At 40.3% G+C, this 11,968-nt stretch overlaps 1 protein-coding gene across 1 annotated transcript; it reads left to right on the top strand.

The window, feature by feature from the left end:
- Positions 1 to 5,054: 5,054 nt before the first annotated feature.
- Positions 5,055 to 11,462, top strand: pnpla4 (patatin-like phospholipase domain containing 4). The gene is made up of 6 exons (XM_054783889.1): positions 5,055 to 5,393; positions 6,147 to 6,241; positions 6,315 to 6,450; positions 8,806 to 8,871; positions 10,321 to 10,476; positions 10,594 to 11,462. Exons 1-6 carry the CDS (start codon positions 5,214 to 5,216, stop codon positions 10,723 to 10,725), a joined length of 765 nt encoding a protein of 254 aa, XP_054639864.1. The 5' UTR covers positions 5,055 to 5,213; the 3' UTR covers positions 10,726 to 11,462.
- Positions 11,463 to 11,968: the final 506 nt, after the last annotated feature.

The following is an 11,968-nucleotide window of genomic DNA, read 5'->3' as shown; positions in this document are numbered from 1 at the left end:
CACTATCAACACGTAATGGCATGGTAGTTTTTAGGCGAGTCCCCCGCTCCCGTCAACGTATGGTGAGGGGGTGGAAGGAAGAAGAACGGGTGCCGCCTTTTGCAGGACACCGTCGTCATCTTCCGACTCAGATATGGATTTGTATACGACTCCTGCATCATCGCATTTGGGTTTAACAGATGTGGGGGCCGCTGTACGTCGCCTGGTACGTTGGGTATCTGGCAAAATGTTAGAATTGTCAATCCGTTTTGCTATTCGCGATTGTGACGGTGGGTTGTTCCCCGCATCCGCCTGTGCTAGTCTGACTTGTGATATGTTCCGTTCAGCCTCTGTGCGAGGTACAGTGGAAGGGTCACCAACCGGTGGAGCGGTTTCCGCGGGGTGACGTTGTCTAGCTTGTTGCAATGTGGGGATCGGAGTGGCTACGTCATCTCCGTTCAAGTCCAATTCGCCTTGAAATAGAGAGTGGGATAAATACCACTCTGTGTATGAACATACGGCGGCGGCGCGGTCGGAGGCGCCGACTTCTTTTTGCCTGATGTAACTTTAGCCATAGACGTAGGGGGCGGCCAAAGCCAATCTGGCCATCCCCATTAAATATATCATTCACTGTAGTTCATCCAACTCTTTTAATTTCTGTTTCAGCTTGCCTCTCTTCAGCACACTCGCCTGTTCAATATCTACTTCTAATCTCAACATTTCTTTCACTATGTCAACTTCCCTTTTCCTTATCTTTCCCTGCACTTCCACTATATTTCTACAATGCTCACCGCCACATTCTGTCCAAATTTTCTACATAACTTTCTTGTCCTTGTCTTTATCCTTTTCATCACAACCACTCGACACTTGTCTTTCCACTACTCACTACCTGTTTTTTCCACCAAGTCTAACAACTCGGAACCACTCATCACCGGGGCGCCCTCCCTGTCAAACTCACCATACATTCTTACAACTTCACCCAAACAACAATACAAATAGACAAATACGAACACCAATATTCAAGACAAAGCACAAATAAGCAAGGCCAAGATAAAAAAAACACTGCTTTTAGGTGTCTGACAGTGGAGAACGACGTCTCCCGAACCACAGTTGCCAATATTCTGTCAGACACAACTTTATTCACGACGGTTATTAGACTTAAGGTCTGGTCACCCACCCACTATGTAATTTCGAGAAGGTCCAAAAAGTTAAATGCTAAGAAGTGTTCATCCACTGCCCATTAGTGGACTACCAAGCATTCATGCAAATTCTATTTATCACCGCTATTTGGTGTAGAATTTACCGAACCCGATTATTCAGCGATATCCAATACCTGCCCTGATATAATCAGTAGGACCCAGTCCTTATTTGGAGCGATGATTGGGGAGCGACCCCAACCCCGGCCCCTGTAGTAAAAGCGTTACTGTCCCGGTAGACGTTCTGCCCTTTTACTACTCGTAGTCCCCGACTACGGTGGTCCCCGACCACTTACGCGTTCCGGTTTAGTAGTCCCAGACTACTGTGGTCCCTGACCACTGTGGTCCCAGACCACGTGACGTCACTATCTTCAATACAATGTAAGTAATATAAAATAGGAAAGAAATAGGTAAAATAAGCAACAAGCGACACTGATTAGAACTACAATTAAAACAAATATAATTGATATTAACAAAACCTGTGAATATACCACAATATTCTTACTTCCACTTTCAATTTGATATCATCAATAGCAGAAATTCGTATGTAACAGGTTTCCTGTGTTACCTTTTAGATGGCCGGCCAAGTGGAAGATCGAAGTATTGTCGTCACAGGTCGAGTGAGAATTCGATCACCGAAGTGAGAATTCGATCACTAAGACACCACTATCCCCCTCCAACCACGTTGGGCGCCAAGTTGAAGGATTCCCTGATCCTTGTGGGTGTCGAAGTCGGAGGAGAAATACTACATGAGACTTTCTGAGCAAGCCATAGATATATTTATTCCTGACAAACAAACCTAATACAATCGGAGCTCCGGGCCTAGCGTCTTTCCCTATAGGCCTACACAGAGGTTGGTCTTAATACAGGGTCAGACAGGAAGAGCACAGCTAACTATCCCTGCCCGGCCTTTATACATTTGTAGATGCAAATGGATGTTGATCCTCAGCCAATGGGAGAAGACAGCGCCCGTCACTGTAGATGTTGGAGAGCCAATCAGATGCCGCTGAAGGTGTGGTGTTGTAGTCCCCGAGGACCAATTAGATGTCTCTGGAGGTGTGGTGTTGTAGTCCCTGAGGACCAATCAGCAAAGTGGGGTGGCACCCGCCGATGTGAGAAGTGGGCCTTTGTTCGTTGTGAAGGTCAACCAGCTGCTGTAAGCAGGATGTTGCTGTAGTTTGAGTACTCGCTCCTTGAGCTGCTTATCAGTTGTGAGGTATGTGTAGATGAGGTAATGAGCGCAGGCCATGAGAACACTATGTGTTTTGTGTGACTACCTGTATAAAATGGATGTGAGCGGCTTAGCAGATTAATATGCATATAATAAGAACACAAATGAGATATAAAACCCTTCACTATTTATAGACTATAGCTCTGCTTTTAATACAGTCTGCCCCCACAAACTCACAAATAAGCTCCTCACACTTGGCCTGTCACCCTCCCTCTGTAACTGGGTGTTTAACTTTCTCACAGGCAGGCCCCAGTCAGTCAGAGTCCACAATCGCACATCCAGCTCAAGAATTGTGAGCACTGGGACCCCACAGGGGTGTGTGCTGAGTCCACTCCTCTACACGCTCTTCACCTATGATTGCGTGGCCTCCCAGAACAACACCAGCATCATTAAATTTGCGGATGACACTACAGTCATCGGACTGATCACTGGTGGTGTTGAAACATCATACAGAAGAGAGGTGGCGGACCTCATAGCTTGGTGTCGTGATAACAATCTCCTTCTCAATACAGATAAGACTAAAGAGATGATCATCGACCCAAGAACAAGGGCAAAGGAGCCGCATAGACCCCTGTTTATTGATGAGACTGAGGTGGAGAGGGTGAAAGCCTTCAAGTTCCTTGGCACACACATCAGCGAGGACCTCACCTGGTCTCACAACACCCAACAAATTATGAAGAAGTCTCAAAGGAGACTGTACTTCCTGAGAAGACTGAGGAAATTTGGCATGTCCACCACAATCCTGAGTTGCACTATCAAAAGTGTCCTTACCGCCTCCATCACTGTTTGGTACGGTAACTGTACAACACGTGATAGGAAGACACTCCAGCGGGTGATCAAGACCTCACAGAACATTGTTGGGGCAGCCTTCCCCTCACTGCAAGACATTTATAAAACTATAGTTCTACGCAGAACACACAACCTCATCAAGGACAGCACACATCCACAACACTCATTATTCACACTCCTACCGTCAGGCAGACGCTACAAGAGTTTGAAGTCCAGGACCACAAGGCTGGCGAACAGCTTTTACCCACAGGCCATCAGGCTTCTCAACGAAGCACTCACACGCCGCACGCAACACACGCACACACTCATAGCACTTTATTTATTTATTTATTTATTTGTATATTTATCTGTATTAATGTCTCTTCTGTTGTTGTTGCTTAATTTATTGGTATATATGTTTATGTTTCTTATGTTCTTATTCTTTCTGTGTTTTTTTTCTTTCTTTTCTTGGGAGAATGAACAGAATAAGATTTTCATTGCATAGTATAACTGCTGTTTTACCATGCACATGACAATAAAACTCTCTTGAATCTTGAAAAAAATTAACAAGAAGAAAGTTTGAAAAATTCAAAAAAAACAACAGCAGAAATAAAAAAAAACAGCTGCAATTTTACGAGAATAAAGTAAAATGTCATGTTTCGCAGGACATGACCGAGTGCTTCCTGTCCTTCGCTCTTATTTTGGCGAGCTGGGCTTCCTACTCGGTGGAAGAGGCTGAATTAACCTAAGCTGAATTTGCAACTTACCATTCATTCCAAAAAGGAAAATCGGGGGAAAAAAGCAAAGTCTGCTTTTCATTCAGGTTTTCGGTTAATAATGAAAGAACAGTAGAAAGAAATGCATTCTGAAATACAAAATGTGAGTTGTGGACACCAGCATTTTGTTAATGTTCTGGTAAAACAAGCATATTTGCTTTGTTTGGGTTTAAAATAAGCTCTGAAAATAAATGTGACAAAAATGAGTCGCTCTTGGCCATTTTCGTTTTGTAAAAGTAGCTCTCACAAGGAAAAACGTTGGTGACCCCTGGCGTAATCAGTGTACAGCGTGTATAACAGTATAGCTGTGTTGTCCTCTGAAAATAATTCAACACACAACCATTATTGTCTAAGTAGCTCGAACACACCTCACAGCGAGCGTGTCTAAATTGTGGCCTAAAAGTCGATATTTTCAGTGAACACCGTTGGTATAGTTATATAGATAAGTACTACCTTGATCTTCTTAGGCATGGAATTCACCAAAACTGGGCAAATTTGACCCATAACATACAACAAAAAACTGACTATCATTTGTGTGTTTTGGGTCACTTCAGGAAAAATCATCAAATTGCAGGCTAAAAATACAAATATGTATACGTTTACTGTAACAAATGTCAAATTTGACCAAGAGGAAGTGATTTCGGCAATAGAGCAGTATAGAATTGAATTAACTTTTATTCTCCCTACGATTCTTCGGACATACTGCGTTGTGAAAATTTGAATTTTAATATTTTCCTTATTATCAATTTGGTAAGCGCGTTTGAAATAAACGAAACTATAACCGTGGCGCATTATAGCGTTAGTGGCGTGTGTTTTGTTTTGAAAATCCTTACCGGAGTTAGACGTGTTTCCGGTCTCATTGTTTGCGTTGGACATCGACAGTGACATAACAGTCTGGTACTTGTTCAAGCGTGTTTCAATCATTTGTTTCGCAGCTAAACATAATAAATCAAATGAATACGCTTTGTGCTTGCGACTTAGCTTAACTTTTGGAGCATATGGCCATGTGCCACGGGGGTTGTGGAGTCACGACAGTGTGACGTCACGCGTGGTGCCAAAAAGCATTGTTTTGTTTGCCGTAAAGCGCAATCTAATTTATGAAAATAAAGTCGCGTGAACACACAGCTGTGCGCGCGCGCGAAAGTAGCAACTTTTGTTACGCTTTAAAAAAAATACAGACGTTGCTAGCTGCTAGTTTGCAATGTTATAATGTTAATAAATATGACATTTGTGTAATGACGAGTGAGTCAAGAGTCCTTTAGGATGACAGTGGTGAATTTGTCCTTCGCTGCATGTGGTTTTCTGGGCATCTACCACTTGGGAGCTGTGGGGGCCTTCCTCCGTCATGGGGACAAGCTGCTGGCGTGCCTCAGGTCCTGTGCGGGGACCTCAGCTGGAGCTCTGGTTGCTGCAGTGATGCTCACAGCTCCTGACAAAGTCAAGGTAGACACCTTTCTCTTATGTCTCCGTGTTGAAGGTGCATATTTTGAAGGAAGAGATGTGAAGTCAAGGAAATAGATATGTTACTTCAAGCTACTATATTACCTCAGTACTGCAATCTATCTGTGGTGTTGGGTTTCAGGGCTGGGCAGTATGACGTCATTGTCTAATTGGCATATTTGGCCGTGAAGAATGTGTATGTAGTTTCTATGGACAACTATGTCAACGTCTGTGTTTGAAAATAAGGAAAATAGGGGTAAGCAGCATAAAGAATGGCATTACTGGTTGTAACATAAGCAAAACCAGGAGCAGAAGTGGCAGTTTTAAAGTAAAAGGTTTCAAAATCAATGACGTTCTAAGTTGCCTAACAGGAAGTTACCTGACGTGCCTTGTGGGTTAAGTATAAAATAGTATTTTTGATACTCACATAGTCTTTGTGGTGTGGTTACATTGTGTGTTCCACATGTGTAACTTGTTATTTTTGGTGCAGCATGAGGGAGGGTGATTGTTTCATATTAATGTTATTTATAGTAGCACCATTGTCAAAAATACACATTTATATGGGTGTCTCAATTACTTTTGCCATTTTACTCAGTAAAATTCTGTTTTTACTAATTTTACGTTTTTACCATGATAACACACTATGATCTATTTTACAGATTTTTACTGTCGCTATTTCAGATATTTATTTTACAAACATTTTTAACAGTGTACCCAATTCTTAACATGTTAACATGTTGCGTTTTCCTCTTTCAGCACTGCAAAGAATTTACGTATGAATTTGCGAGTGATGTGAGACAACAGAGGTTTGGGGCGCTCACTCCGGGATACAACATCTCGCTGAAGCTGCAGTAAGCATGCATCAAACAACCAGAGCAGCCAGACGTAAAAACGTTAATCTAAAAATGTCTGCTTTCCGTGCAGGGAAGGGATTGAGGAGATGCTTCCGGCTGATGCGCACATCTTGGCATCTGATCGTCTCCATGTCTCATTGACGCATTTCAGAAGCGGGAAGAATCACATCGTGTCCCGGTTTAACTCCAGAGAGGACCTCATCAAGGTAGAAACACACACACTCACATGGACGATACCTGGGAAAACACTGTGATGAATGTTTGTCTTGTTGATATCATTTGTCATTTATTTCTGTTTTGCTTATACCAACAAGGCAAGTGAACGCACCCTTGGCAAACAACACAGAGGGAGTTATGAGACTAATTTTAAGAAAATGGTGATCAGTGAAACAGTCATCAAATACCTGTCGTACTAAGAAATAGGATTTATAAATATGAACAAATGAAATATGATTAAACTTTTATTGAAAGCATGATTTAAATAAAACCTTTTTTTGGAATTTTGCCCATCCATTAAGTGAGACACGAACTCATATGTCTTTCCCTTTTCTCTGCGTTCTAAAGATATAAAAACAGCTAAAAAAAAAAAAAAAATGGAGCTAAGAATGCATGCACACTAAGTCCCCAACTAACGAACACAATTGGTTCCAGACGACCGTTCTTAAGTCGAAACAAAATTAATATTACCAATGATATAGGTACTACTTGTGTATACATATACAGTATATGCGTATGTATGTAAATATGAGTTTGGATGCAGTAGTAATATTAAACGAGGATAATTAATGAAAAAAACAATAATAAAAATGATATAATAATACGTAATGATAAATGTTATTTACCTTTGAAGAGGAGTGGCTGAGCATACGTCGCTGTGGTGGTGGTGGAGGAGGAGTTATTGAAAAAAAGGACAAATCGTTGTCTTCGTTAGACTCTTCTAAAATAGGTAGTGTTCTGTGGGTGGTGTAGAATTAAGCAGGCCTATTAACTCTTCATAAACTTTAATCACACGCTCTGTCCCGGTTGTATCATAAAGCTAAAACTTAGCTTTATATTTACCGGAAGCTCTCCAGCGTCTGTTGGTCCCCTTAGCAGTGTCACAGTGCCCTCTACTGGTTAAGCATGTACAGTAGCAGTTTAAATACACTGTACTGACTGAGCAGCCTAAGCACTACAAGGCAAAATAAAATAAAATATAAACCAGTCGGCTTGTGTTCGTATCGGCGAGTGTTCGCTAGTCGGGTGTTCGTAAGTTGGGGACCTAGTGTAATGGGAAACACTTATTCCGCCTAAAAGCCCTTCTGAAAAAAGTCCAAAAAGCGCCAACAATGCCCCATTTGCATATAATGTGACGTGCATATTAACCAAGCTACAGCAACATTTTTGTTATTATTATTATTATTATTAATATTGTAACGCCGATCGAACTACGTCACTGCCGCATTGACACCTCGCCAAACCACACTGGCTAGCGACTAGCTTCACCACGGACTCGCCCGCAGCTCGTCACAACGCGTTCACAACATGGAGCTGCCGCTACTGCTGCTGTTTGTTTGTTTTGTTTTTGAGTTTGGAAATGCTAACGCTATGTGTAGGCGTTCCTTTCTATGTTGCTATGTGAAATCAATGCGCCTGGAAAGGAAGTTCCAGTAATGCTTAAAATGATAAAAATACGGTAAAATACTGTATTGCATGTTAACATGAAAGTGTTACTACATGGTAACAGCATGTATATAAAACCATAAAACCTTGTTGGAGGCTTTTGGAGGTGTTTTAATTGCGGTCTTTGTAGGCGGCATAGGTGTGTCTCATTACGTGCAGTAATGAGCTGTCTCTTTATCTGCTTTTATATCTTTAGAACGCACAGAAAAGAGAAAGACGTGTGGTCGTGTGTCACATAAGGATTGTGGATGATGGGCAAAAAAAAAAAAATTCAAAATAGTGCAGTTTTCCTTTAAAAATAATTTGATTTTTTTTCCAAAACCGTGTCTTGAAAAAGAGTTATGTTAGCCCATCTGGCCTTCTCTGCCTTTTTGTGTTGCTTCCGTTTTCAGAGGCCCCCGCTCCAGCTGGAGGTGGAATAACTGTACACCCCTACCGCTGATTGGCTGTCTGGCTACTTAAACCCGATAGTTTGTTGCTGGGAGCCGCCGGTTCTTTCTTCCATGCTTTGAGGAAGCACTTGCTTGGACTTCTTCTACTTTTTGAACATTTAGTAGTTGTCGCATGTTGTAGTAGTATGCCCACAACCAGGCCCTGTTTTATGACAGTTTTTATGCTTTCCAAAGCTCAGCCAGTGCCTGCTTGGTTGTTGTACTTTGTGCAACTGCAACTGTTTTTCGGCCTCACGCATCTCTACATCTGGGGTCATCTTGTGTTGAGGGTACTCTTATTACAATATAAGCATATAAAGTAGATCCCCACTTCACGAGGGGTTACATTCCGAGACCACCAGCGAGTGGTGAAAAAACACTAGTAATTGATACACCAAAAATTGCCATTTTTGACAATCACAGGCGGCAGTATTGATCCTCATTGTTCGTTTATGTTCATTCCCCAAGGCTCTCCTGGCGAGCAGCTTTGTGCCAATCTATGCTGGATTCCAACCCGTGGAGTTCCGAGGACAGGTACCAGCTACCTCTTGTCTGCTGAACCACGTGATGTTTTTTATGTTGGCTGTAGCTCAGGAGTGTCCAAACTTTACATACTGAAAAGATGAAAGGATGCAAGGTCTCTTTCTTCTTAAATTATCTTTGTAAATTTTCTTCTCATAGTATTATGACTTTATTCCCATAATGTTTTGACTTCATTTCCAGAATATTAGAACTTTTCCTGCAACAAAGTTTTCCAAAAATTACAACTTTATTTTGTTTGTTTGTCAAAATATTATGAATCTTTACTATTTCAACTCTGTGCTACAAAAATGACATTAATTTTAAATGATATTTAAATATTACTTCTATTTATTCCATCCATCCATTTTCTATACCGCTTCTCCTCATTAGGGTGGCGGGTACTTCTATTTATTCTCTTAAAATTTGAAAATTTTTTCTCATTAGAATACAACATTTTGCTGTTTTTGTCCATTTCTGCTGTTTTTTTAAAAAAATGTTCCACTTATTTGAACTTTCGTTTTGTAAATTGTCATCTTTCATCTTTCTTCTTCAAGACTCTTTGTACAACTTTGTACAACTTTATTTGCTATTTTGTTTGTTTTTCACAATGTTACAAATTTTGTTCTTTAATATTTAATCTTAATGCTAGTAAAATGCCGTTATTTATTCCTCAAAATATTATGACATTAGTCTCGAAAAATTCTGACTTTTTCTTGTTAGATTACAACTTTTTATGTCTTAATATTTAGATTTCCATTTTTTTTTTTTTTTTTTAATTTTCCAAATGTTTAATCTCTCTTCTTAAATAATCTTTGGAAATATTGTTCTCATAATATTATGACTTTATTCCCATAATATTATAACTTTAAAATTACAACGTTATTTAATGAATACATATATTAATTCATATTCACAAATTAATATTTCAACTCTCTGCTACTAAAATGATTTTTTTTGTTCTTGTAAAATAGCAACTTTTTTTCTCTTTAGAATATGACTTTTTTGTGTAAAATTGCAGCTGTTTTTTTTCCCCTTTCTGCTGTTGTTTTTTGAAATTTTCCAACTATTTCAACTTTCTTCTTGTAAGTTTTGTTCCTGTAATATTATGACTTCATTTCCATAATATTTTGACTTTATAAAGTATAACTTTTTTTGCTATTTTGTTTGAATAATAATAATAATAATAATAATAATAATAATATAACAACTTTAAAAAATATATATTTTTCTTTAATATTTCAATTTCATGGTACTAAAATGACATTTTTTTTCTTAGTATTATGACGTTATTCTTGTAAAATGACTGCTTATTTTTTCATTTTTGGTGTTGTTGCTTTTTTGTTTAGTTTTGTTGTTTCATTATACTGTATTTTTAGAATGTGCCGCGGGCCCCCAGCCCACACTTTGGACACCCCTGCTCTAGCTGGATACATTTATGTGTTTTGTTATGTCTGTCAGTAGAACTGGATTGATGGAGGCTTTACTGACAGCCTTCCAATCCTGCCTGTGGGCCAAACCATCACTGTGTCCCCGTTTGCCGGTCAGCAAGACGTGTGTCCTTTACATCAGGGCAATGAGTTCAAAACCCAACTTAGGCTGGCCAACATGAACATAGCGGTAGGTACTCGGTACATCCCTATACTAAAAATATACTCCAATGTATAATGTGTAACATGTATAAGTTTGCTTTATGAACCATGGTACTCAAATTGGGCTTTTCTGTTGTTTCTCCAGTTCTCCATGGAAAATATCAAGCGTCTGAACCAGGCTTTGTTCCCGCCATCCACCTGTGGCATGCAGTCTCTGTGTCAGGAAGGGTTTGATGATGCCATGAGGTTCCTTAAGAGGGAGGGCTGGATGAGCTAGAGCAGTGGTCCTGAACCTTTTTTGACCCACGGACTGGCTTGTGTTCCCACAAATCTCCCACGGACCGGGGGCTTGTTTGTACATTATAGCAATGTAATTTATCTTATTTCTTATGTATTGTGTAAAACTAAGACGTGAATAACATCAAATTAAAATCACAAAATGAATGCCAAGCCACCATCCACCAGTTCAAGCCTGGAGTTTTTCCAGAGAGATGATTACATCGCTGTTTGACGTGTGTGGTAAAAGGCAGTCTGCTAGCATGAATTAACTTAAGACAAATGTACACATTAGCACTCAATAAGTCATCAAAACTTACCTTTATGCATTCCCACACAGAATCAGCATTTGAGACCAAATATGAGGTGAAAGAAAAATGGTAAAAATACAGTAGTAGTCTATCTGTGCGGCGAGAGAAAGTTAGCACACGCACAATGGACATGCGTCAAGTGAGACGGATGTAACAGAGAGAATGCTGACACTTTTCAAAATAAAACATCAAAAAAATAATGGAAATTATTTTTTCTTTCTGTGCGGCCCGGTACCAAATGGGGTTGGGGATCACTGAGCTAGAGGACTAGGGGTCAGAATGAAATACTGTATTTTCTGGACTACAAACCACAGTCTTTTTCATAGTTTGGCTGGTATATATCAATGATCAATATATATACAGGGTCAGGCAAAATGATCTGACACATTTGTAGGTTAAATAAAAGGCAAATAAAGTAAAGAAACAAGAAAGTGTTTTTATTTTCGAAAAGTACTTATAATGCCATTCTGTTTCATTATGTTTTAAAAATTAAATCAGTCAAATGGGATCCATTATTGTCCACACACTCAATGCAGATCCAGTAGCGTTGTGTTGCAGTTACAGATTTGTTACGGCAGACTACGGATGGTGTCCTGGGGGATCTCCTCCCAGATCTGGACCAGGGCATCAATGAGCTCCTGGACAGTCTGAGGAGCAACCTGGCGGTGCCGGATGGACCTAAACATAATGTCCCAGAGCTGTTCTATTGGGTTTAGGTCAGGTGAACGTGGGGGCCAGTCAATGGTATCAATTCCTTCATCCTCCAGGAACTACCTGCATACACTAGCCACATGAGGTCGGGCATTGTCGTGGACCAGGAGGAACCCAGGTCCCACTGCACCAGCGTAGGTTCTGACAATGGGTCCAAGGATTTCATCCCGATACCTAATAGCAGTCAGGGTGCCATTATCTAACCTGTAGAGGTCTGTGCGT

Source organism: Dunckerocampus dactyliophorus, chromosome 1 (assembly GCF_027744805.1).
Source record: "Dunckerocampus dactyliophorus isolate RoL2022-P2 chromosome 1, RoL_Ddac_1.1, whole genome shotgun sequence".
Lineage (NCBI taxonomy): Eukaryota > Metazoa > Chordata > Actinopteri > Syngnathiformes > Syngnathidae > Dunckerocampus > Dunckerocampus dactyliophorus.
Note: the sequence above shows the minus strand (reverse complement) of the source record. Positions and strands in the feature narration are given on the sequence as shown.

What these genes read in the sequence shown, in the direction of transcription:
- pnpla4 (XM_054783889.1), top strand. Translation starts at nt 5,214, where the DNA reads ATGACAGTGGTGAATTTGTCCTTCGCTGCATGTGGTTTTCTGGGCATC. An exon ending in CAGCTCCTGACAAAGTCAAG is followed by an intron (nt 5,394 to 6,146) that starts GTAGACACCTTT and finishes TTCCTCTTTCAG; the next exon opens with CACTGCAAAGAATTTACGTA. An exon ending in CCAGAGAGGACCTCATCAAG is followed by an intron (nt 6,451 to 8,805) that starts GTAGAAACACAC and finishes TCATTCCCCAAG; the next exon opens with GCTCTCCTGGCGAGCAGCTT.